We start from the raw sequence: 27,169 nt of genomic DNA, 5'->3' as shown, positions 1-27,169 counted from the left end.
TACCCACTCATTTCCAGGCATTTCCCACCTTTTCACGGCTTTCCCAGATTATTATTTCTGATGATCAAAACAAGCAGGATTTATTTTTTCAGCAATAATCAAATAATCATGTAGATGTTTAAGGGGTTTTATTTATGATGTCATTCTCAAGGCCTGAGGGAGCCTAGGTTAGCTATTAGCAATTAGCTGCTAACCAACCCATCGCACAGATACCTCCTGTTTGAAATCGCCATCTTATGTTTACAATTTTATATCATTGAACTGATTAGAATTTTAGAAAATAAAAGTGACACAGTGGATCCGTTGCTACTAAAAGGCCATGGAAAGATTCAAACCTATTCTTTTACGATGATTATCTTAAAGATTGATCCTGCTTTGTCATGCAATACTACAAGCGATTATTAGTAAAGTTTTTTTTTTTTTTTTAACTTTTTCATTTTCTTGAATTAAACCAATTTCAAATTTAAATTTAAATGTAAAATAAAATTTGAAGATCTGTTGATTTGATGATCTGAGGATCCGGCTTTGAGCCCCACTGTCGATGAGTTTCTAAACCCCATACTACCCTGTTACTGCATGCGGTGCTGGTTCCAATCCCAGATAAAATGGAATAAATTGCGTCAGCAAAGGCGTCCGGTGACCTCTGGAAGCCGAAAGTAGGCAGTAGTAACACATACAATAGTAACTTAAGCTATAGTATTTTCCCAGGAGCAGCTTGAGAAAGCAGCCCAATGTGAAATGACTTACACACACACACACACACTCTTGCAATGTTCAGGATAAATATAAGAACATTAAATAAATGATAACCATTGCTTCTTTTTTATTTTTAACAATATCGTCAACATCACAAATGAGGACAATGTATGTACAGTAAACACACACACACACACACACACTGGAGACCTATAAGGCTTTCTATGAATGACCAAAAAGTGCATTTTCATTACGCATTAATTGAAACAATTTGACATGCTTCCAAAAAAGCCGAAGAAAGCACTAAAGCCATGACGGAGTGACTCGGTAATGGAGGTGAGATGAAATCAGGGGTCAGTCAGTGCACCACACACTCCAAACACCAGGTAATCAATCTTCAGTCATTACAGCCTGTTGATCGGTAGTGCTTTTCTTCACCTGTGCTCGACTTCATGTGCAGTCCATCACCATTTAAAGGAAACATTTCAAATATGATCATTACTCCGCTGATTAATAGGCTAAACAGGGAGGAAAAACACAAAAATGTATGCTAGTCTTATTGCAGCCATCCATTTAATGCATAACACGCGCTCGAGCAGAAAGCCTATTATATTCATTTTGCCTAATTTCCCGCTGTCCACTTCAACCACGGCTGATTTCTAAAAATATCTAATTCTCCTGTTCCAGCATGCTACTTGTATTTTTTTCCCGCAAGTGACCGTCATTAAATACGCCGCGCTTGCCACCTTCCAGTGACCGCTTTATTAATAGAGGCAGTTGTCCTCTTTCTGCACAATGGGTCGGTCTATTAAATCTGGCTCTGCCTCCTTTTCATGCATTTGACCTCTCAAGTTATTTTCCACACTCGATGGCATCCTGGGCTTTCATTATTCCTTTTTTATTTCGTGGAAAGGATCAGAAATCATCTTTTTTTAATTTATTTTTTTTATCAGAGAAGAAGAACGTGCTGCACATTCCGATACAGTTTCCAATTCCAAGAGCATCACAAATGCAGCTTTCTAGGAAAGTGTCTGTGAATGTAGTTCAAATGTATTTATTTACTCCATTTCTCCATATTAATCTGTTTATTCCAGGTGTGCGCTTTTTCCCACCATCCCTATAGCTTTAAGTGAGGTTGGTGTTTGGGATAAACGATGTAAACGCACCTTAAACGCACCCCTGCCTTAATTTTTGTTGTTTTTTTTGTTTATCTTTTTTTTTAATCAGAGCAAAGTACTTTGAACGATTTTTCCCAGTAAAGCCTTGTGCTCTGTCATGACCAGTCACCTTGAGGGCAGATTTGCTCAATAAGGCGTGTAACGCAGGCCCTGTGTCACCTGTACAGTACCAAGCCAAAATGAATCTGCGGAATAAATCACGCACACACACATGCACACACTTTGAAGTCCTTAATTACAAATGAATCTGGCTTGGTTTTTTTTTTGTTCGCCGTGTCCTGCATGAGTGACAGATATTGAGCATATAAACGGATCAGCCATAACCCTAAAACCACTGAGATGTGAAGTAAATAACATCAAAGAGAGATTAAAAGAGCTGGGATTGATTAGGCAGCAAGTGAACTTGTTGTGATGGAAGCAAGGAAAACGGGCTACGGTAAGGACTTGAGTGATTTTCAAAAGGGTGAAATTGTGAGGCTTTTCGGAAAAAAACAAACCCTGCAGGTCTTGACCACTGAGGCACAGAAGAAGAAGCTAGCCTGGTCAATTATCGCACACCACTCACAACCAGATCACCAATCATCACACACCACTCACAACCAGATCACCAATCATCACATACCACTCACAACCAGATCACCAATCATCACACACCTCTTACAACCAGATCACCAATCATCACACACCACTCACAACCAGATCACCAATCATCACACACCACTCACAACCAGATGACCAATCATTACACACCTCTTACAACCAGATCACCATTTATTGCACACCATTCAAAACCAGATCACCAATCATCACATACCACTTACAACCAGATCAACAATCATCACACACCACTCACAACCAGATCACCAATCATTGCACACCACTCACAACCAGATCACCAATCATTGCACACCACTCACAACCAGATCACCAATCATCACACACCACTCACAACCAGATCACCATTTATTGCACACCATTCAAAACCAGATCACCAATCATTGTACACCACTTACAACCAGATCACCAATCATCACACACCACTCACAACCAGATCACCAATCATTGCACACCACTCACAACCAGCAAGCAGATCATCAATTGCACATAACATACAACGAGATCACCAAATATCATGCATGTGCAGATCCCCACTGATAATACACTGCACACAATCAGGTCATTAATCACTACATAAAAAACACAACCATATCACTAAAAATTACACAAATAGGCAATCATTACCTACAACCAGATCACCAAAGACCACAACATGCAAAACAGATCACCAATCTGTTACAAGAAACATACAGTACCACCTCCCTAAATGCTGTTACAGACCCACAACACTCCTCCATGGTAACAGAATTCTCTGATGGCAGTGACCTTTTTCAGCAGGAAAATGCACCCTGCGACACATAACATTGTTCAAAAACAGCTTGGGGAACATAAGAAAGAGGTCAAGGTGCTGTCTTGCCCTCTAAATTCCCCAGATGCCCAAACAATGGGTCAGTCTATTAAATCGCTCTCTATCAGCATTTGACTTTATTGTTCATTTTTCACAGTTGATGAGATCCCTGGCTGGTTTTCCCCTTTAAAGATAGCATTGTTTTTTATCAGAGAGGAAGAGCATGCTCCACATGCTGATACAGATTTCAATTCCAGGAGTTGCTCAAATGCAAGCTTCAAAGGAAAGTGTTTATGAATGTAATTCAAATTTATTCAGCATGTTCATTTTAAGAATGCTCTTTATCTCTTCTACTCCCTCTCCCTCTCTCTTTTTTTCCTCTAGGTTTGGGCGAGTTTGCACCCGGAGTGTGAGTACATATTCCAACTGGAACGAGAAGAGCAGCTCTGTTTAAGAAGAATCGCTGAACATGAAAACCTTAGCACGTCAGGACAGACAGGTGGACTTCTTTAAAAAAAAACATTCCTCATTTGTCAGATGCTTTTTTACAAGACCCCATAAAAGTAAGACATTGTGTGTGTGTGTGTGTGCATGTGTAGGCTGCCTTCCAGTATGGGACTCCGCGGTGTGTTGGCCCAGAGCAGCAGTTGGAGAAACTGTTCAGTCCCCCTGTCCTGCTGTCTTCTCTCTCTTTAGCAACCACACAGGTACAACAATTTTTTTTTTTTTTTTTACAGTTAAATGATTTCCGTTGATTACTTTTTTAAAAATATACATTTATTGCCAGTGCATTTATATAAAAGATTTGTCTTGTGTTTTTAGACAACCCAGCTGAGATTTAATAAATGTAAAATAATGTACTTACATGTTTTTGGTATTTTTTTCTCCTGTATGTTGATGCATTTAAAAATAACACTACATGTATTTACGTCACACACTATTTTCAGTACTAGCTATTAAAATACAAGATAATGAGCTAAAATGGTTACCATCAGTTATGCTGGTTCACCAGCTAAACCAGCATCAGACCAGCACTAACCAGTATAAACCAGCACTAACCAGCATAGACCAGCATATGAATCATGTTGGTCTATGCTGGATCTTTCAGCAGGGCATTCATACAGATGAACTAGTATTTCGAAATAAGGTAATGAAAAGGTTTATTATGCAAAATTTAAATACATAATGTACAAAAAAAAGGGAAAAAAAAAGAAAACAGAGCTGTGGGCATAGGATGGTGGCATTGGCTTGATGGTACAGTGCTCTGATAACAAATGTGCGTTGGATTTGTAATTCATACCTTATTTATGCCCCTAAGCCTCTTTGAAATGTATAATGACCAGAGCATCAAATGGAAAAGACACTATGATTGTCTTTATGGTACCATGGACCCCCAGCTGTGTAGCTCACACTGGCTTAGTGTGTAATAATAAAGTTCTAGGGTTAAAATGGGTCTGCAGATCAAAGGCAAAAGGTTACAGGTGGTCTCAGTATGTATGTATGTGTGTGCATGTGTGTGTGTGTGTTTTTTTTTGGGGGGGGCGATGGGGGGCGATGGAGATGCATGCATTACAGAATATAAAAAAAAAAAAACCCACGTACATGTCTGCCTGTCTTTTTGTACAGTAGAACTCTCTAACTAACTAGTACAAAGAAAAAAAAATTTGCAGAGTTGAGAATCTTATGCGGCGGCACGGTGGTGTAGTGGTTAGCGCAGTCGCCTTGCACCTCCAGGGTCCGGGTTCGATTCCCGTCTCTGTGTGCATGGAGTTTGCATGTTCTCCCCGTGCTTGGTGGGTTTCCTCCTGGTAATCCAGTTTCCTCCCACAGTCCAGAGATATGCAGGTTAGGCTAGTTGACGTTCCCAAATTGCCTGTAGAGTGAGTGTGTTTATGTGTGTGTGTCCTGCAATGGATTGGCACCCTGCCACGTGCCCTAAGCCTCCTATGATTAGGCTTCAGGTCCCTGCGACCCTAAATACAGGATAAAGCGGTATAGAAGATGAGTGAGTGAGTATCTTATGCTGAGTTGTTTACGCTAAGTTGTACTTTTTTGTGATCAGCCAAAACTCCCTGTTCGGTAATCACAGATGAGAAATCAAAAAAGTAGATGGCATAAAGATGAAGTTTTGTCTTAAAACGCATCCAGCGCGTAAAAATTCACTTATACCACTTCAGCACTGTTATTTCAGCGAAAGTAAAAATATGAACTATTTTTTTATTTTTTTATTAATATCTACTGTACTGGTGCAGGTATTTGTTTACATTGAGCAAGTAGCGCATTATTATAGAGAGATTTCTGACCAATGTACAGACAAAACCTTTCTTTCATTTAGCAGATTTAGATATTATTCCACCTTCCACTAGGGGCGCTAAACTGAGAGGAGGTTCATTGAGTACATACAGTACAACATCCTGTACAATAATGAAGAATGCTATTGAGCTAAAAACTGTTTTAGCCGCCATCTTGAAACTGTTATCCTTAGTAAAAAGGTTAATCCTCTATTTAAAAAAAAAACTGAGGTAAAAATAATTCACTTAAATTAAAGTAAAACAAAATAAGTAAAAGTCTACAAAATGTAATTTTTTTATAAATAAATATTTATAATATTCAGAGAGTTCAGAGACCAATGAGCTAACAAAAACATTAGCTAAAATGAATTAAGAACAAACTTTCGCTAGCAAGCTAATTTTGCTAGCTTTGACAATTCTCACTGTGGTAAGGTTAAAATTTGTTAATTTAATTCCTGGAAGCAGTCTGACACTAAAAGGTCACTTCATACAAATAGACTATGTATAATCTTTCCTATATTATCTATATTAGCCTTGTAGCTTGTGTCAGAAACAAACTTTAAACTCTAATTAACTGCTTAATATGAATGATTTATTCATAAATTATTAAAAGTGCTGATAAATTATGAATTTGTTGTTTAGTTTTTTATTATAAAATTATTAAATAATTATTGGGTATATTAATAAAGCAAATAAAATCAATAAAAGAACATGATGGTTACAGGAGAATTGATTTTTACGTTTAAAACTCACAGAGATCTACACTAGGTTTTCGGCTCTGTACACCTTTACAGGAGGTTGTCACCTCCATATCCCCATGTGTAAAGACTACAGTACCTAGCTGGCTAATACCTTCCAACCACAACCAGGAAAAATGCCAGATGTGCGTTTAATGTTATCCACACGTGCATTTTTAACCGTCATAAAATATTTTCACAGGTCTTTAAACCCCTGAGGCATCCCTTCGGTCTAAGCCCTGAAGGCACTTAGAATAAACAAAATACCTCACACATACTACCTTCATCAGTCACCAGACATCATTCGCAATAGTCTATACAATCTCTGCTGAGAAGCTGTTAATCACATAAAGTGCACCTGTAATCAGCTCATCAGCAGAGTTCTCATTCAAGCCCCCGATTCCCCAGTGAAGACAAACTGAAGACGCAATTAAAGAAGCCCAGCAGGTACTCCAAATCTCAGAATAATCACAGAAGCTGGAGGTGAATAAAGTGGAAAAATTAAAAAGGATATATAACAAGATAGATAGACTTAAAAGTCTCAGTGCATAGGGATTTTACATTTATTTTCTATTTTTTTTATAAAACACTTTCAACATAAGTGCCATCTCTTTGTAAATATATACTCTTTTCTTTACCACTTTCCAAGAACAGCTTTTAACACATCTGGAGTCATGCATACAGCTGTACTGTATGAGGGCAAGCTTGAATTTGCGCCTTTGTTCAATCCTCTTTAAAAATGTCCTTGTCGCAGATGATGGTCTCCCACTGCGCTTACACAATGGTTACGGAGATGACGCCATTGATAAGAGCAAAGTGTGTATATGGATGAAGAAGTGGGAAACCAACATTGAAGACAGTGGGAATTCAGGCACTTCCCCAATTTAAGTTCCAGATTGGATTCTCCTGTGACTCCCCTAAATAAGAAGCTAAATTACAGAATCAATGTCGGAGACTGCTAGCATGATAAATCGAATGGAGCCGAGTGAAGGGTGGAGCGGATCGAAATATACTGGGCCGCTGAGGGATTCCACAGTGAATACAGCTCGGCAGGTCTGGGTTTAAACACAAACAATAGGATAGGTAAATATACAGGGAACGATTTCTGTGTGTTGTTTGTATAGCACTTTTAACTGTAACTGAAATGAAATAAGAAATGCTATGGGCAATTAGAGCAGTTACCTTTACATAAAGGGAATAAGATATATTTAAATATCACTTATAAGCACTTACTGGAAAAGTGATTAATTGTTTGGACAATATACACTAAAAGCAAATTAAAAAAGTACTAAATGTCTTTGAACTCGCTCACTCACTTATCATCTATACCACTTTATCCTGTATTCAGGGTCGCGGGGGCCTGGAGCCTATCCTAGGTGACTTAGGCAAGAGGCGGGGTACACCCTGGACAGGGTGCCAATCTATCGCAAGGCACACACACATACACTACACTCACTCACACACTCATTCACACACTACGGGCAATTTGGAAACGCCAGTTAGCCTAATCTGCAGGTCTTTGGACTGTGGGAGGAAACCCTGGGAAGTACCCGAAGGGAAACCAAGCATGGGGAGAACATGCAAACTCCATGCACACAGAGGTGGGAATTGAACTCTGGCGGGAATCGAACTCGGACGGGAATCAAATGAAGGGCGGGAATCAAATGGACTGAATCCCAGAGCTGCAAGGCGACAGTGTTAACCACTAAGCCATTGTGCAGCTTATTCTGTCCTGATTTGTAAAATAACAGTATTTGTTGTACAACTTGCATCAGGGGCAACTTTTTAAAAGGCTCTTCGATATTGTCCTGTAGGTACAGTGAGTCGTAACTGCACCAGTTTGGGCTGGTCGCACCCGTTCCCTCCATACCATGAAGCCTGCAGCATCGAAGATGACATCCCAGAGGTCAGTGCGGTGCTTAACCCCCAGCTTTATTTCTTAATATTGATTTAAATTAAATGATGTTGATTAAATGTAATGGGAACACATTTTTTACTGCGACAAGCAGCAAAGTGGCAAAAACTGTGTATGAATCAAAATGATCAGATTGTCCCTAATGGGCAAACCAAGGGGGGAGGGTGGCACGGAAAAACTCCCTGAGATGGCAATAGGAAGAAACCTCAAGAGGAACCAGACTCCACAGGGAACCCATCCTCAATTGGATGATAATGGGTAGCAGGGATTGATCTTCAGTCATACTGTGTGTTAGGAGGCTGGACGTTTAATATGTCCATTAATGTCTTTAGGTTAATATGGAGTCCGTTCGTTATTGGAGGCTCAGGTAGAATGTAGGAAAGTCTAGTTTTGAACTATTGAGCTGCTGTCACAAGTCCTCAGAGAACAGCTGTCAGCATCATCCAAGGCCAGGCCCGTCTTCATGGTCAAGTGGAACCGTTCCCACTCACCACATGCATTCCAAGCAGACCACGCGGGGCATCCATGTGATGACATTTCCAACCAAAGGCTAGAGGACACCAGGACGAGTCAGACAGGTCCGGAGGGCAGAAGGGGTCTGGATCACTGGCAGCTCAGAAGCGACATGTGTAGCTCGAGAGAGAGACAGGGAGAGAGAAAAAAGAAAAGAGAGAGTAGAGAAGGAGAGATAACAGTTAGGTACAGTCACGTAATGTATAAAGTGAACATATATATAGTGCAGAGTGCAAGCAGGGGCAGGTACATTATGACAGCATAACTAAAAGGAAAAGCCAGAAGGAAACACAGCCATGACGGGTAATCACCTACTAATCACCGGCCTGATGCTTTGTCGTCATATGCACCTGTTTCTCACTGGTTCATGCATTAACCTAGATGTTTTTTTATGCGTAAATGATTCATAGGTCATGGCTTAAACAAAAAAATCTTCTGAAACTGGTCAGGTACAGAGGCAAGCCTAAGTCCATCAAGAAGCTTGGCGAACTATTCCTCAAGACTACATGAAAAAAAAAATACAATTTTCTTTATTAAGAAGTAGTTACAATTGTTGTGATGAATAATGCTTTGATTTTACAGTCTGATCCTTGTTCAGTGGGATAGAAACAGAACCGCATATGTTCATACATAAATAAGAACTATTCTCTCAGTATCATCTAATGCAGTTCATGTCTGACCTTTCTCAGTAGGTCGTTGTGTTCATTATCATCAGTATCAACAGTTTGAGTGTTTCTACTCGAGCGAAATGCCACCTAATTAGCTCCCGAATGGATATCTGGGCCTATTAATTCAAAATTGCGCTTTGAGACTAACTTGATCATTTAATTATGTTTTTTTCTCATGCGTAGAATGCTTAACAGATTTTTGTCAGGGTAAATGTCATAATAAGTCCCCACTGCTAATGACGTTTAGTTAAGCATAACTACATTTTAAGGTTGGTCCAGTAATAAGAGGGCTGTGGGTACAAAAGGTTTTCTTTAATGTAGATGAAAATGTAGCATTGTTCTACAAGAGCATTGTTCTTTATTTTATCATAACATATGTGATATGTTAGGATTTGGGTCAGTTTGAAAGTCTGTTGAAATTTCTGAACAAATATGTACTGTCCTGAGTTATAAGTTGTTACACTTGCTGTGAGGGAATATCAGTCTCATTTTATGGTCACAAAGCTAATGTGTTAGAAGAAGGGAAATGGGTAACCATAAGGACCAGAGCAAGGAACTTTGACAAAGGCCAGATTGTGATGACTAGACAACTGAGTCAGAGCATCACGGCTAGAACTACCATGGGCAGGGGTAACTCAGTGGTTAAGGCATTGGACTACTGATCAGAGGGTCCTGGGTTCAAAACTCCATCACCAATGAGTTGCCACTGTTGGGCCCTTGAGCAAGGCTCTTAACTCACAACTGCCGGATGTACTGTATAATGAATAAAATGTAAGTTGCTCTGGATAAGGGCGTCTGACAACTACTGTAAATGTAAATCTGCCCAGTGTGCAGTAGTTAGTAGCTACCGAAAGTGGTCCAATAAAGGTCAGAACATGTTGCTGCATGTATGGGGCTGCATAGCTGTAGACCACTGAGGCTTTCCATGCTGACACTTGTCCACCAGTGAAACCTTCTACAGTGGGCTCATGAGCATTTGAACTGTCCCATGGAGCAATGTGGCCTGGTACATCATGTTGATGGCCGTGTCCATGCGCGAGTGCATTGCTTTGCATTGCAGTGAAGAGATGGCTACACTAGGATACACTACAGGAAATAATGCATTGGGCAGCGTTCTGCTGGGAAACCTTGGGTTCTGTCATTGATGTGGATGTTACAATAACACATATTGTACGAACCAAGTACACCACTTCACCTACACCATGGTGTTCCCTAATGGCAGTGACCCTTTCAACAGAATCATGCACCCTGACATAATGCAAACATTATTCAGGAACAGTTTGAGGAACATAATAAAGAATTCTATTTGATCAAGCATCTGTGGCATGTGTGCTGGACAAAGACGTCCAATCCATGGAGGCGCCACTGCTCAGCTTTGGTGCAAGATACCAAGATACTTCTTCTCCTTGACTCAATCACCTATTTTGTGGCACAAGTGGGATCGACACAATATTAGGCAGCAGGTTTTCATGTTATGGTTGATTGCTGTGTAACTGCTACTTGTGTCTATGCCAGGAATCGTACTTCACCATGGTGAGACTGATCTACTCCATTGGCTACGGGGTCTCTCTGATCTCGCTGTCCATTGCGGTGGTAGTCCTGCTGATCTTCAGGTACCTCAGTCGATATTTTTGTTGTTGTTGTTGTATTTGTCTTCAACCTTTAAGGTTTTTCGTCATGTGCCAAAAACTTTTCAGCTGTTTCTCTAAGCTTGGTGATAAAAAGCAAATCTAATTCACCCTGCCAACCTTTATTCAGCATGTTGTCATTTGGGTTTGGGCTGCGGCAGACGCTAAATCTGATAAAAACCTAGCGGGCTGAAAAGAGTAAATTAATTACAACAACACTAGGGAACACCGCTGAGATAGAGAGAGCTGTTAGGGTAGGTGATTGCAATTTACCTGGCGCAGACAAAACAGACTGTGGCCTTTTGCTGTCAGAGACAGCGGACATCTTTCTCTACGCATTATGTCATCAGGTCTTCAGACAAGACTATTTCAGCTTATCCCACAGAGGTCTTTAATTTCTGATTCTAATTACCCTTATGGGAAATTAATCAGATTCAGGGTGTTAACAGTAACGCTGTGGGTGGTGTGTGTGTGTGTGTGTGATTATGTGTGTATGTGCTTGTATGCAGGAGGTTGCACTGTGCAAGAAACTACATCCACATCCAACTGTTCATCAGCTTCATCCTCAAAGCAGCATCTGTGTTCATTAAGGACGCTATACTCTTTGGCAACGAAGATACCGACCACTGTTCGCTGTCTACTGTAAGTGTATAGAGAGAACACACACACACACACACTTACAAATTCACACATAATTGTAGCTATTATATTATATTGGAATCGAATAAATGATGCTAGAAAGGTGGAAATTTCAAGGTTGTGGTTAAAACTTGATTGCATTTGTCTGCTTTTCAGTGTAACATGTAATCCTGTGGTTGCAAGAGGAATCATTTTGTGAACCACAGTGATGAAGTTACATGATCTAACTTTCTTTTCTCAACTACAGCATGACCTTACCTCTGTATTCTGTTCAACAGTGACGCTTTCTTGTTCTCCTAATAAGTTTGTCTTCTCTTAAATCCCGCTTGCCTTCTTTTTTTTTCATGCAGGCAGCCTGTAAGGCATCTGTCATTTTCTGTCATTACTGTGTGATGAGTAATTTCTCCTGGCTGCTGGTGGAGGCGGTGTATCTCAACTCTCTGCTCCTGTCGGCTTTCCCTCGCAGTCGCCGCTGTCTCTGGGGCTTCTCTCTGCTAGGCTGGGGTGAGGGCACTTAACACCGCTGCTAATTCTTTTCTAACAGCATGAGGTCCGTGCTTAGCATTTGTTCAGGATACAGTATAGCATGAAGACAGTTTAGCCCATATGATTTGTATGAGAAAAGGTTGAAGATGTGTTCGAGTGCTTGAGCATAACACCACTTTACCTGTGTCTTAATATTCCCCAGAAAATAGCTAACTGGAATACAAATGGATTACAAAAACAGTTATTCAAAACTTAAAATCACTTATGTAGTGCTGGACTATTTATCACATTAAATCGAAATCGTGATACGGACCAATTATTATTATGCAATTATTTAATCACAATACACTAAGTGCAATTTTTTACAAGTAATATATGCATTATCAAGCATTTATGTTAAGCTTGTCAATTATATATATATATATATATATATATATATATATATATTTTTTTTTTTTTATTATATATATATATACATATATATATATATATATATATCATTTTGTGTTTGCCAATATTGGCAAGCATCTTCCTAATGAGGTAATTTGTCATTGCTTCTTGTTAGTTGAAATAAATACATCTGAATAGAAATGGTACATTTAATAGTTAGATGTTACAGTTACAGAATATCACACACACTGCAAATACCTTTTAATGCATGTTAAATTTTATATTTTAGGTGTTGTAGGTTTTTGCAGATTAGCAATTTACGGAAAGTGTTTCGACAGTTTTGTCAGTTAATTTATGTTACATTTTTTTCCTTACACTTGAGTCCCACCCCTTGTTTCGCCTCCATGCCCGGCCCGTCCAACATAATAAATAAGTTTTTAATCATAACATTTGTAATCATAACATTTAGGGATGATACTGACTAATCATCAGGCACTTATTGCCCTACAAGATGATTTATTTAATACAAGATGTATTAAAGATACTAATAAGAAGATAAAAATGTATTAACCGGTAATGTTTGTTTTGCGTCATATTTCTCAGATGTGCTGTAGCTCACATATCTATTCAGTTGTGCACCAAAAGAGGTTCAAGTGGTGCATAAAACTTTTTAAAGAAAACTTAAACTAAATCAAACATACAGTATGTATCGTATCATTAATTATGATTAATAAGTGATCGATCAATTTATTGCTAATGTGTTCAATTATCACGTAAGAAAAATGAATATACGTACAGTACATTGTAAAGACATGTACATTTTGGATCCATTGCTGTAATATAAGGTTTGTTTCTCAATGCAAACTGTGAATAATTTGTTATTTCATCATTGTGTGATGTTTCAGTCATAACTTAGTTGTAGGTTGATCGTTGGCTTTGGTGTGTAATTTGTCATAAATAAATCACAGAGTGAGCATTGATAGCACACAGTTGACAGATGAGAATAGAGAAATGTAGATTATAGTCATCATTTGAGATGACTGGGTACGGCTTCACGCTTCCTGACACTGCAGTCACATGAATATTAACTACCTAATTTTGATCTTGCTTTGACTTTACAAGGAAATGTCACAGGTAAAAAAATAAATAAATAAATAAATAAAGGATGCTCTTTCTTTTGGAGCAACATGACATTGCAAAAGTGTCATATCACCATGACATCCATCAGTACCTTTCTCTCCACTACTCCCTCATGAAATGCTCCAGTCTTACCCATTGGTCCATAATGGAACATTAGGTGAAGGATATAATCTGAATAGCGTGTAATGGAGGAAAAGCACCAAACCGAATCAGTATAACAATATCACTGCATGATTAATCAAGAGACCCTACTACAGATGCGAACCAATAAAAAAACTGATACGCACAATCAATGTGCACTCCATTCACACAGGCGTCCACACACCAGCGAGCGGCCCTCCAGTCGATAATCTAGTTTAACACTCGACTGTTTTATCATTTGTCTCTTTCTGCCTGGCACACATTCTGCTCTGCAGTCGAAGCTGTGAAAAACACGACGCCAACTTTCACGGGAGGTTTCTTTGTCAATTCTTTGTACTATGTTCCGATTCTCCCGTGGTAGGAGCTGACTTCATGATGGTTTTTGATAATGTTCTTGTGACTAATTCCTGGTGTCACAAAGCTAAAAAAAGCGTGTTGATAAGTCTTAATTACATTTCTGTTATAACTCGTCTGTTGCTGGGTTTCACCAGTTTAGGATTTAATGTGGGTTTTTTTTTCTTTTCATCATTCAGACTACAGAACGTCTTCAATATATAATTAAGTTTCTGTTTCTAAAACCTTGGTGACTCCTAAATTTTTTTCCACTTATAATAACATATAACCTTAACAATACAGTATGTATTAGAACATCTGGAGCAAAGACTAGTAGTGCCAGTGTTTATTTGCTAGCAAATCTGTATATATTAAAAATCCATTAATCAATTTGTTTTTCATTTTGCACACTTTTGTAAATTGCACATTTTCACTAATTTTTTTATATTTGTGCAGCCATATTTATTTATTTTATTTTTCTGCAGCTTAGTTTTTCTATATATTTTTTTCTATTTTATTTCATAATTTATTTCTTATTGATAATCTTGATTTACAAGGTCACGAGCGGTCGTATAAGCATTTCACTGCATATCGTACTTTGTATGACTGTGTACATGACAAATGAATTTTTTATTTGAATTAGAAATTAGAAACTATTCATACAGTAATATCTCGGCACATGAACGCCCCGCCTCCCAAAGTTTTACCTTAAAAACAGATTTGCCACAACATACGACTGAACCGAGTCCAACCAAACGCCGGCTAAGTTGCGCGTATGTTCGTGAGCTGTTTAAAACTTGTTTGCGTCAGTGAAAAGCCAAATAAAGCCAGTTTACTTGTGGGTTTTTTCTTCTTCGCATTTTGTGCAAGATTTGGTGAAGACATGGCACCGATGGTCCCAGAAATGTTAACAAGGATGGTGGCAAGAAGAAAAGAGAGCCACTTTCAGTTTGGTTTTTAAAGTAGTCGGTGCCAAGAGGAATCATAAATTAAGGTTAAGCAAGGTTTAATGTCTATTTATTTTACTTTATTTATGTTTTTATATGCAAAAATATGATTATAGCATTGTAATTTGTTAATATTAGTAATATTTTTGAATGGCTGGAAATAATTATCTGCATTTACATTATATCCTATGGGAAAAAGCGTCTCACAAGATGAATTTTGACTTTAGGAACTCATCTCCGGAACGGATTAAATTTGTATGTCTCGCTCCCTCTCTCTCCTGCGTGAAAGTAAAAAACCACTAAGCCATGAAGTCCTGTTGCACGACTCAACCAGAGTTGTCTCCTATTCTTATTCTGTATTTGGTTCCCATTACATCACTTTTTATTTTCTGTTTATTTATTCCGAGGCGGCATGTAGTGGCTTAGTGGTTAGCACTGTCACCTTAAATCTTAAGGGTTCGAATCACACCTGTGTGTGGAGTTTGCATGTTCTCCCTGTGCTTGGAGGGTCTCCTTCATGTCCTCTGGTTTTGTCCCACAGTCCAAGACATAGAGCGTAGCCAGTAGTGTATAATTGGGTGATTGTGATTATGAGTGTGTGTGCTTACAATCCTGTGATTGGCACCCCTTTCAGATGGATGTTCATTCTGAATAATTTATTTCCCCACTGGATTACGTCCCTAGTGCTTCTGATGTGCATGTTGGGTTCATGCTAATGAGTAAAAACATCTAAAATGAGCGGTTAAAATGTAGTTATCCTGCAACTGAAACCTGGACTCTACCATCGGATTTGCATAAAATTAAAGTCGTACCATGAGAAAAAAAATGTGTCAATCAAGAGTAATTTTGGGTGTCATTCTCATGTCGTATGTGAGCTGTTTTCATCTGTGGCATATTTGAGTTAATTAAGATTTTTTTTCCCCCCATTGATTTATCTTTTACATGATTTGAATGAGAATGATTAAGAAGACTAAATTTCCTCTCCACATGATCTCCACTGCAGATTAGTGATGATGTTCACTTCCCTTTCTTTCTCTCTCTCTTTCTTTCTCTCGTCTGCAGGAGTTCCTCTGTTTTTCATCCTCCTCTGGATCATCTCCAGGATGTATTTCGAGGACACAGAGTAAATATCTTGCTTTTATTCACTGCTTCAGCAACTTGACCTGATATCTTTGATGTCTATTAGAAGGTTTTCGTTGTTGCTTTATGTGCCTTGCAGAACTTTTGCATTCGTTACTAATGAAGCCAAACTTTGCATATTATCGTATTTTTATACTTTTATCATGTCAAATGATAATTGATGCCCCGGGTTCGTGAATACATGTTGTTGTTGTTGTTTTTCCAGATGCTGGGACATTATCGAAGAGTCCCCGTACTGGTGGATAATCAAGGGTCCGATTGTTGTATCCATAGGGGTAAGCTTCCATATTACTCCATTACTGTATTTTACTTTAAGCAACAGCACTGTTAACTTGCTGTGTTTTAACTCTTCAGGATGTGTAGTTATAGGTAAGTTCAGATCGCACCTTCAGATTGGTAACAGTATATCTGCTTCATCACATCTTTTAAACAGATTAACTTCCTGCTGTTCCTGAACATCATTAGGATACTGGTGCAGAAGTTGAACCCGCGGCTAATTCAGTTCAACAACTCGCCACAGTATAGGTATGAAGTTAATACAATTTTTACAATTAAATATTAGGATGTAGGAACATTTACAACACTGAAATATGTCTTTTGTACACACACTTCCTGCACGTTGCATAAGTGCACCACATGACTTTTTTCCCTGAGTCTCAAGTGGGTTCCTTATGGACACACAGCTGTTTAGTCCCAGTTCTTTGACTTCCCATCACATTGTATGTGTGTGTGTGTGTGTGTGTGTGTGTGTGTGTGTATGTGTGGAAATGCTCTTACTTTCATTGGTAAATTTCCTCTGTTCATCTTTTATGATGCAACTTTACCAGGCGTTTAAGTGATCTCTGGTCGTGCTCATCCCGACTGCGTTTTAAGGTTCAAGGTTTTTATTTTTTCAACGCCACCACATGTGCAGACATACAGAGAAATCGAAGTACTGTTACTCTTCTCTCTCACCAAGTGTTTCTTTCATGAAATTGACGGTTCAGGAATATCCTTGCAGGTTAAGTCTTAACTGAGTCTTAACCCAGTTTCAGTAGTTTTAATATTTCTTAGCTTGATGTATACCAATAATTTAAACTTTTTGAAACAGTGACATTTTTTGGCCAATCAGTATAGATTTATTATTCAAGATCATTTTAAATGCATAAAGATTAGTTTAAAGGCTGCATGTATGGATTCGATTATGGGATAATTGGAAAGGCCGCAAGAAACCAAGATCATTGGAAAAGAAAAAAGTTCTTAAAAACTTCGGCTCAGTTAGATTAATTTAGCAATGAGATAATATAAATGTAACAATTTGTAACGTTTGTGTCCTGCTTTATAGGGAGTCTCAATAGTAATTTAATAAATAAGCATCGAATTTGCATTAATATTTTTTCTGTATTCTTCTCTAGAAACAAAAATATCCTCGCAGCCATTATGGACAGATATAACCTGAATAAAACACCTAATGGTCTGTCATGTATACAGAGTCTATCGTTCCCAGCCAGTAACCAAACCCGCATATATTTGTGAGGGTTGCATCACTAAGGGCATCTGTTGTGAAAACCTGGGCCAAGTTGTGTGCCAATCGGATGGTCCGCAGTTTCCTGGTAAAGCATGTGCGCACTAAAATGTGAGTAAATAAATAAATATTTTAAATGATTTAAAAACAACATGGAAACTATCATAATGGATTTGAAGTGTTTTTTTTTCCCATAACCACCATGCATTTGTCTCTAATGGATCCACATACTGTACAGTAGCATATCTTACCATTGTGCACCACTGGATTTGGAGTTGACGTCACATACTTTTCTATCTTCCTGTCTACAGTATGGGTCAAACACAGTGCGTCTCTCTGCACTCAAGTGTACTTTTTTTTTCCATCTGTGTTCTTTTGAATAGAAAGTAACTAACTAATGTAGAAAAGCACCAACACTAAAAGCTCAGCAAAAGCTCAACACTAAAGTATATGACTGAGGCATAAAACTAAGGGTATCAAATCCTATTACGTAACTGATGTCTAACCATCAAATAGTCTTTTTTTCGTCAGAAAACAGAGACAGATTTGTTTTTTTGAAGAGCCCCTATAGAGCTGATGGAGAGAGACTGGCGTGTATCTGAGTGAGAGAGAAAGGGAGAGACGTTGAAACGGGGTTAATTTGATGTTAAAAGTAATGGTACTGAACATGAACACAATGCCTAAATCATCATCTGGTCACGTGTCGACTCTAAATCTTTAACATGACATGACGCTCAGTTCGTACTTAACGTATTATTTAATCACAAAGAAGCGCTTTACATGTAGGGTTTTGACAGATCGTAGCCGACACTCACAGAACAATGTACCGATTCTACAATAACTGCTTGATTGCGTAACACCCTCAGCACAAGAGACAGAGTTTTCACAGATACACAAGGTCAGTTTGGAGGACTTATTTTCCAATATAGGGTTATCTTCCTTATATAAAAAAGCCAAATGTGTTTGTTTTCTTTTGAGTTGCTAAATTATACACTGTTTGGACAAAAAAAAAATAAACAATTTCAGAAGGGTCAAATAATTGGCATAAATCAAGCAAAGAAAACAACTAAGGAGATTTAAAATGACTGGAGCTGGGTTTAGAAATATAAAGGAGGCAAAAAGGTTGGACTTTGGAGCGATGGAAAAAAGTCATGTGGTCTGATGAGTCCAGATTGAGTTTATTCCAGAGCGATGGGCGTGTCAGGGTAAGAAGGGAAGCGCATGACGCGATGCACCTGTCTTGCATAGTGTCCACTGTACAAGCCTCTGGAGACAGTGTTATGATCTGGGGTTGCAGTAATTATAGATGGGGCACCGAATCTTAGAGTGTGTAACTTTATTTTAGCCAGGCCGTGTACAATATAATTCTTTCATAATTCTTTATTTCACTAATGTTAGGTTATACCAGTAGGAAATTTCCGAGCTTTTATTTTGAAGTAAAAGTGCATCCCAAAGTGTTTTATTCCTCTTACATACAGTACGCCCCATCATCCGAGGATCACAAGTCCGATTCCGAGGTGATGCTTTCGAGGTGATGTGTTAGCCAGATGGGTCACTCTGCAGTACAAATGTAGACCAATCCGATTCAGGATTTTGGAATTCAGCATTGCTGTGATATGAACCATGAACATCTGACTAAGCTAAAACTTTAAAGGGTTTACACAACTGCACACATTTTCAGAGATAAGAATAGGTTTAATTAAATACATAATGCTGCCCTTTCAAATGCATAACGAACCCCTGGAAGTGCATGAGTAATCTCCTGTGCTGTCCTTCAAGCTCAGAGGCAATTTCATCAGATTTCACACACATCGATCTGCACAGCATTAAAAATCACTGACAAGTGAAGTGAATAAGGTTAATTATCTCTTTACAATGGCACCTGGCAGAAGGTAGGATATATTAGGGTGCAAGTGAACAGTTAGTTCTTAAAGTTGTTCGGTTGGAGGCAAGAAAAATTGACAAGTTTAAGGATCTGAGCGACTTTGACAAGAAGCAAATTGTGATGTCTAGACGACTGGGTCAGGACAACTCCAAAACTGTAATACGCTGTCAGGTGTTCCCAGGATCCACTGGTTAGTACCTGCCTAGTATACACCATGTGTAACTTTCTACAGTATGGTGAGCTATTATTTTTCTACCCCGTTTTCCCACTCTTTTCTCTCAGACGCCTGACCAAGTCCACTCTTCTCCTTATCCCCCTGTTTGGGACCCATTACGTGGTGTTTAACTTCCTGCCGGACTTCACTAACATGAGCCTGCGTCTCTGTTTAGAGCTGTGTCTCGGCTCATTCCAGGTACCAGTCACCCCCCATCTATCATAACCCATCTATCATTTAAACTTGATACTGAGTCATGTTGCAACACTTTGTACGTCATAAAATGTTCATTATGATTTAATTCCGATTGGAGTCAGACAGAGTTTCCAGCTGTAATTTAAGTCACGGGAATGTATATTAAAACACTGACCCTAATATGCTAATGTGCTAATATGCTAATATGTTACATTTGTGGAAGGAGTCATCAGTGTCGGATCTTTGTAAAGATTTTCCACCATAAGAGAATCTTCATGAAGGATGACTTTCAGTTCTTCTTAGTTAACTTCATTAAAGGAAACAAAGTTTGGTTAGAAAACGTCTGTTTACAAGAACATAAGCGATATTAGGAATTAATTTGTTTTATGAAATTACAAAATGAAATGTACCTGTAACTAGTAAAATGTCATTCAGTAATAAAAGAAAAAATGTAATAATAATAACTTCTTACTTTATGGAATGACATTTTTATCATAAACAATAAACAAATATGTTTCTAGTGTAAATAATAAAATTAATGATTCAAGCAAGAAGAATATTATTATGAAATAAAAGTAGTCTTCCTAAAATAATAAAGCTGGAATAAAATAGATAAAAACAGACTGAAATGTTTTACTTGTATTTTATAGGTGATAATTTATATCATTCACTCATCGTCTCTACCGCTTTATCATGTATTCATGGTCGGGGGAGAGGGGGGGGGCACACACATACACTCACCCACAGTACGCCAAGGAAACCCACCAAGCACAGGGAGAACATGCAAACTCCATGCACACAGAGATGGGAATCGAGCCTGGCCGGGAATCGAACCCGGACCCTGGAGGTGCAAGGCGACAGTGCTAACCACTTCACCTCCGTGCCGCCGGAGGTGGAAGATGACTACTTTGTTACTGTACTTACGTACATACACTTCCAGTCAAAAGTTTGGACACAGCTAGTGACCTCATCTAGTTCCATGGTTGTAGACAGCAACGAAACAGCACATAGAGAGAGACAGTGTGACAGAAAGAGCGACTTTTACTATGACGCAAAGGCTACTGAAAGCTAATACATGCTCAGTACTTTTGATACTTAAATACATTGAAAAAATAAGTACTTTTTTTTTTTTACTGTTGCTTAAGTACAAATGTAAATAAAGGGCTTCTACTTTTCCTTAAGTAATACTTTACCTAGAGTATCTCCACTTTTACTAAAGTACACGATTTGTGACACTTTCATAAGACCATAGTCTGAAAGCACCAGGTTGCCCTGGAGTGCTGTAGGAACCTTTTTTTCTTTCGTGTTTTCAACTTATTCTTGTTCAGCTTTGTAAATTCAGTGTCCATGCCTTTAAGTGAAATGGATCTCACCCCGAGTCTGAATTGCACCGAGGCTCTGCTATAGTGCACGTTGTTATAAACTCGCATTGCTACTTTCCACATTTTCTTCTTCCTAAAAGCAGTAATAAGTAAAGCGGCAAAGCTGTTTTGTTGTTTTTAACCTGAAAAATGCACTGCTTTTCTGAGAAATATTTCAAAAGCGGGCAATTACTACAACCAGACAGCTTGAGGTTATATACAGTACGGTGGCTTTAACCCATTCGATGTTTTATCACAGGGATTTTATAGGGAAAAAAGGGACTACGGAGACCATTTATAATCTATAGCAAGCAGGATGTAATAAATAGTAAACTATATAATATAGGAGATAAAACCTCTTATGCATTTTAAATACAAACTAGCTTTGTGTAAGTATGAAGCCGAGATAATATACTAGATATGCTTTCTGTGTATGGTGCTGGAGGGATAGTGTTACTTTCTCTCCTAACACTCACAGTAACACTTAATGATCATAAGTGTCTATGGGATGTCTATGGGGCGTCTCAGGGATGTGGATGAGGGCTTTCCTCAAAGTGTGATTCACTGCCCTGTGATGCAGCAGTAGAAGGAGATACATATGGCTGGCTTCATGTATCTTAGAGGAAACAAGTGCTAGTCTTGACACTCTTCAGTAGGTAGCGTTTCTATAACAGGGCAGCGTTATCAACAAATTAGGAAGAATTGGGTAAAAAAAAATTTTTTATTAATACCATCTCTGTGTTTTGAAATTAAGGAATATTTTTTCACAATTATGACTTAATTTATATGACTTGTTTGTATCAATGTGTATTTATGGCCAGGAGTCTATGAAAAAGATTTTCTTTATAAAAATAGAACAAAAAATTATTGACATCTTTCAATAATCTTCAGCATCTTCAACTGTTTTCTATCTATTACTAAACCTTACTATTTTGAAATTACCAAACCACATCTGCCTCACTCTCACACATCTGCTGTTTAATCACTGCTTTCTTTCATCCGGAGAGCTTCATCTCCATTACACTTACTCATAATTACTCACTCTTACTCATTATACCATATGATATATATATATATATATATATATATATATATAGGCCTATATCGGAAAGTATTTACAGCACATCACCTTATTCTAAAATGGATTAATTTTTTTTCTCAGAATTATACACACAACACCCCATAATGACAGCATGAAAAAAGTTTACTTTATTAAAAGTTGACAGTGTATTCACAGTGTTCGCAAAATTGAGCTCAGGCGCATCCTGTTTCCCCTGATCATCCTGTTTCCCCTAATCATCCTTGAGATGTTTCTGCAGCTTAATTGGAGTCCACTTGTGGTAAATTCAGTTGATTGGACATGATTTCGAAAGGCACACACCTGTCTATATAAGGTCCCACAGTTGACCGTTCATGTCAGAGCACAAACCAAGCATGAAGTTAAAGGAATTGTCTGTAGACCTCGAGACAGAATTGTCTCAAGGCACAAATCTGGGGAAGGTTACAGAAAACTTTGTGCTGCTTTGAAGGTCCCAATGAGCACCGTGGCCTTCATCATCCATAAGTGGAAGAAGTTTAAAACCACCAGGACTCTTCCTAGAGCTGGCCGGCCATCTAAACTGAGCAATCGGGGGAGAAGGGCCTTAGTCTGGGAGGTGACCAAAAACCCGATGGTCACTCTATCAGAGCTCCAGAGGTCCTCTGTGGAGAGAGGAGAACCTACCAGAATAACAACCATCTCTGCAGCAATCCACCAATCAGGCCTATATGGTAGAGTGGCCAGAGAGTCTCATCAGACCTGAGAATTTTGTTTTTCATAAGGACTTTACCAAGGAGTGGCTTCCGTTTGGCCACTCTACCATATAGGCCTGATTGATGGATTGCTGCTGAGATGGTTGTTCTTCTCTGGAAAGTTTTTCGGATGCACTGTATATATACAGTATAGTATAGTCAGTCAAAAAAAGTGTTATATGCACTTCAGGAAAAGGAAAACTTGTGTAAGTAAAACTAAATGTATTGCAATACGCTATATATGAATATATTTAATAATAATATGATAATCAGACTGATCAGACTGTCCAAAAAGAGAATTTGACATAATACATGTCCTTTAAAGCTACAGATGCGTTTAACAAATAAAGAGAAAAAGCTTTGGGTCATGTTTATTATTACATCTAATGTTGTGAATCAGCACCCCTGTTATATTCTGTTATAGAACTGAAAACATAATGCCAAATTAAACAATGATTACAACTCTCAACAGTTTATTTTTCCTGGAGTTTCTGTAACTCTCTGCAGATTTCTGTGTACATACTGTACTGTACAAATGCGTATCTCTGAGTCACGGAACGCTTTTAATGGAGTACATTTCCCAGCAAAGAAAGGCCTTTGAGTGATTACATAATTGGGGTAATGAAAGGAACTTAAGGAGCATAATTACACAAAAGAGGTGAATGTTTTTGGAAATAGGTTTACGCTGAAAGGTTAAAGCGTTGCAGATTCCGGTGGATAGCTGAGTATTTCCTTTAGTGTTACTATTTGGGTTGCGGATACAAATTTTTAGTAAAAAACAGTAAGTAAGGAGCAACTTTTAGTTTTGTTTAATAATTTTAATAACAAATTTACCTTATGATGCATATTTTTGTAATGTTGTTTGATTCAGGCATTTACTTTTCTTATTTCCTTCATTTAAGGGCCTCGTGGTGGCAATTCTCTACTGTTTCCTGAACCAAGAGGTGAGCACTGTATGCTTTAGAGACTTCAGTTAAACCACTAAAACACTTCAAGAGCCAAATTTGGTGTGTGTGTTTTTTTTTGTTTGTTTTTTTCAGGTCCAGAAAGAGGTGCGTCTGATGTGGATGCGCTGGCAGGAGAGCAGTTACGGCGTTGTTATCGCCGGGGCCAAAGGCAGCCAGATGGATACACCATTCTGATTCTGTCTATGTTTGGCAAACCAGAGTCTTTAGGGTTTTTTCCTCCATTTTTCTGCTTTTTTCGCCAACAGCAAGGGAACAAGACTGTGATGGTCAGCTCCTGTTGTCAAATGATCAGTGATCAGGCCTGGCATGAGATTCACTTTTAGTTTAGAAGGTGTGAAGCTGTGGCTCTGTGACACAAACTGACAGGAACAGAAATCAAAAGAAAAGAAAGACCCACAACAATGCTTTATAAATACAACAAAAACATTTCTGACCAGTCGCTATGCTAGCTTGTAGCTATTGAAATAATTTATATCTTACCCAATCTTACTTTTTTAAGGCAAATTATTAACTGAGATTGTCAGCTTAAAAGAAAAACTTACCGTGGGAAACTTTTACGTGAAATGTGACTATAATTATGGCAAGCAAACGCTTCGAATTTCTAATGTTCAATCCTCAGTGTTCAAACATTTCAATCTGTTTGTCTGTCACTCAATTATTTCAGATCTTTTCTTTCTTCTTTTAATTAAAAGAAACTCTTTTTTTGCTCTCTTTGATGTGAAACTCAATTCCTGTGAAAATCGTTAAAAAGCCCCCCACCACCCCACACTCCCCCCACACACAAATCCCAATCCACCTTTTCATCAAAGCTTCATTTTCTTTAGCGGGCAGGGATTTAAGAATAAGACGCGGAGCTGAGCATCACACCTCTGGCTTCTGGGGTGGAGCTACAGTAAATCCTGGCCTGGAAATTTTAACACACCTGATCATTTCAGATTCATTTCAGTATACATCATTAACATTAGAAGATTTTTCAAGATTATTAAAATGACAGATGATGCCTTTAATGCACAAATATCTACATACATTCTTTATACATTCATAGAAAGAGAATCAATTTTTAAAAAGGTAAAATCTTTACCGCTTTACTCCCAGAGTTAATAAAACTTCAGTCCAGTTTTTGTGGCATTTAAAGTTCATGAGCATGTGAGCGCATTTGTGTACTTTCTTTAAAGGACACTACAAGGACAACACTCTCAGAGAACAAAAATAAGCCTGAAATGTTCCCGGTCTACATGGAATTCTCCCACCCATCCCCAAAAACAGCACTCTCTTGATTTTTTAAAAAAAAGTCCTTAAAAAATGTGGACGCTCACTCCTTTTATTTCAAAACTCACACATTTCAAGGGTTTAAGGCAGAAAGCAGGACAAGTGCAAATGGCTTTGTGCATTTGTTTTAAGGAAGGAAGTAGAAGGCAGAATTTTTCAAGAATAGATAAAAGGGAGGTGAATCTTCTGAAAGGGATTTTAGAATTTGAGCCATGATTTATATAGAAGCCACAATGATAATTTTTTTTTCTGAGGCTGAAAGAAGGAAGCTTTAAGAAAGACAGTAAACAACAGCACTTGTTTCATGAGCACTGTGATTATTTTGATGCTGGTACTAAAATTTTTGACCGTGTGGTTCTTTACTGATGTTCAAGACGGGCAAAAGATAGATTTAATAAATTTACCAATTTTTACTACATTTGTAGAGAATTTATCAGGGATGTGAACCTCAAACTTCCACAAAAAATGTTCCAATCTGACAAACTACATTGCTAGCCTGTTTACACATCTGTTTAAAAATATGAATTATTTTTATACACCAGTTTTCTGTCTGATTGTGATGATAATCTGTTCAGGATCTATTTTAAAACACACCAATGAAAGGTGATGAGATTCCTTTTTTTTTTATTCCTTTTTTTGTTAGAAATGTTCTGTTTAGGTAAAAAAAAAAAAGAAATTAGGGGGGAAAGATCTGTACAGTTTGATTGTAAAGGCATTTTCTGAATTTGATATGTTGTCACCCAATTTCTCCTTCCTTCTCTTCGCTTTTTCCTGTATTAAACACACGTATTTATACACAGTAATGAACAAAAGCATACTTTCTTTATCCATTATCATGTGTTTATAATTTTTTTGATGGGTATCTCTATTATTGATGTTTACTGCCTGATGAACACGTCGACTGTGTTAAAAAAGGAATAAAGAAGTATTTAAAACATTTTTATGATAACCAACTGGTGTGTAAATACCCTTTCTTTCATTATGATGACATTGGGTTTAATCGTATTTTTAAACTTATTTATTTGTATGCGAGAATAATGTCTTTTAAGCATGATAATCAAAAGAATAAAAATGACCTTTAGTAAAAATGTAACAGAATTTAAGTGCTTTAAATTTCCTACTTACACACACAGCGCCCTCTATTGGGGCCTTGATGTCACAGAGTGGAGACTTATAATTTTGGACCTTTTTTATTTTTCCATAGTAATTAATAAAATCATGGTATAAAAACTTTAGTGTAATTAAAAAAAACTGATAGTTAAGAAGAAACTTTTTTTTGTGTGTGTGGGGAGAGGGGGGGGATCTCATTAATGTTTATCAGTATCCTACCACAAAGTGGATGATTTTGATACAACAGTATCTTCGTTTAACACAGCATTTCACCAATAATTACTAATAATCTAATATTAGCAATAAAACACTAATCAGGTTTCAGCCATTTAACGTTGCAGTTAATGTTGCGCAGTGTCCACGAGACAAGTAAATTGCTCTTCTTACGGTACTGTTGTAACAGTTTTTAATGATTGTCAGATAAATAATAAAATAATTAAATGTACTTGTCCTGAAAACGTTTCTGTGAGCACTGAAACTAATGACCACAAATCTAGTATTATTAGTATTTGATTTTGTGATTAATTTTGGTTAATCACACTGTCTAAACTACATTTAATTAATTAACTACAATTAGTAACTGCTTTTATTTGACTGATCACATTTTGTGGGTCTAGTATGTTTG

At 37.9% G+C, this 27,169-nt stretch overlaps 1 protein-coding gene across 1 annotated transcript; it reads left to right on the top strand.

Moving 5' to 3' along the window:
• The first annotated feature begins 1,026 nt into the window (after positions 1-1,026).
• ghrhrl (growth hormone releasing hormone receptor, like) lies at positions 1,027-26,208 on the top strand. Its single transcript, XM_053482599.1, has 13 exons — positions 1,027-1,032; positions 3,664-3,778; positions 3,879-3,986; positions 8,122-8,219; positions 10,919-11,016; positions 11,541-11,673; positions 12,021-12,174; positions 16,170-16,230; positions 16,453-16,522; positions 16,681-16,772; positions 19,919-20,048; positions 24,100-24,141; positions 24,238-26,208. Exons 1-13 carry the CDS (start codon positions 1,027-1,029, stop codon positions 24,337-24,339), a joined length of 1,209 nt encoding a protein of 402 aa, XP_053338574.1. The 3' UTR covers positions 24,340-26,208.
• The last annotated feature ends 961 nt before the right edge of the window (positions 26,209-27,169 follow it).

This window comes from Clarias gariepinus, chromosome 22, assembly GCF_024256425.1.
Source record: "Clarias gariepinus isolate MV-2021 ecotype Netherlands chromosome 22, CGAR_prim_01v2, whole genome shotgun sequence".
Lineage (NCBI taxonomy): Eukaryota > Metazoa > Chordata > Actinopteri > Siluriformes > Clariidae > Clarias > Clarias gariepinus.
The sequence above is the reverse complement of the archived record's forward strand: the minus strand, read 5'-3'. Positions and strand labels throughout refer to the sequence as shown.

Excerpts from the sequence above, each read along its gene's own strand:
- ghrhrl (XM_053482599.1), top strand. Across the intron at positions 11,017-11,540 it reads GTAGTCCTGCTGATCTTCAG|GAGGTTGCACTGTGCAAGAA; the intron begins GTACCTCAGTCG and ends GCTTGTATGCAG. Across the intron at positions 20,049-24,099 it reads TGTGTCTCGGCTCATTCCAG|GGCCTCGTGGTGGCAATTCT; the intron begins GTACCAGTCACC and ends CCTTCATTTAAG.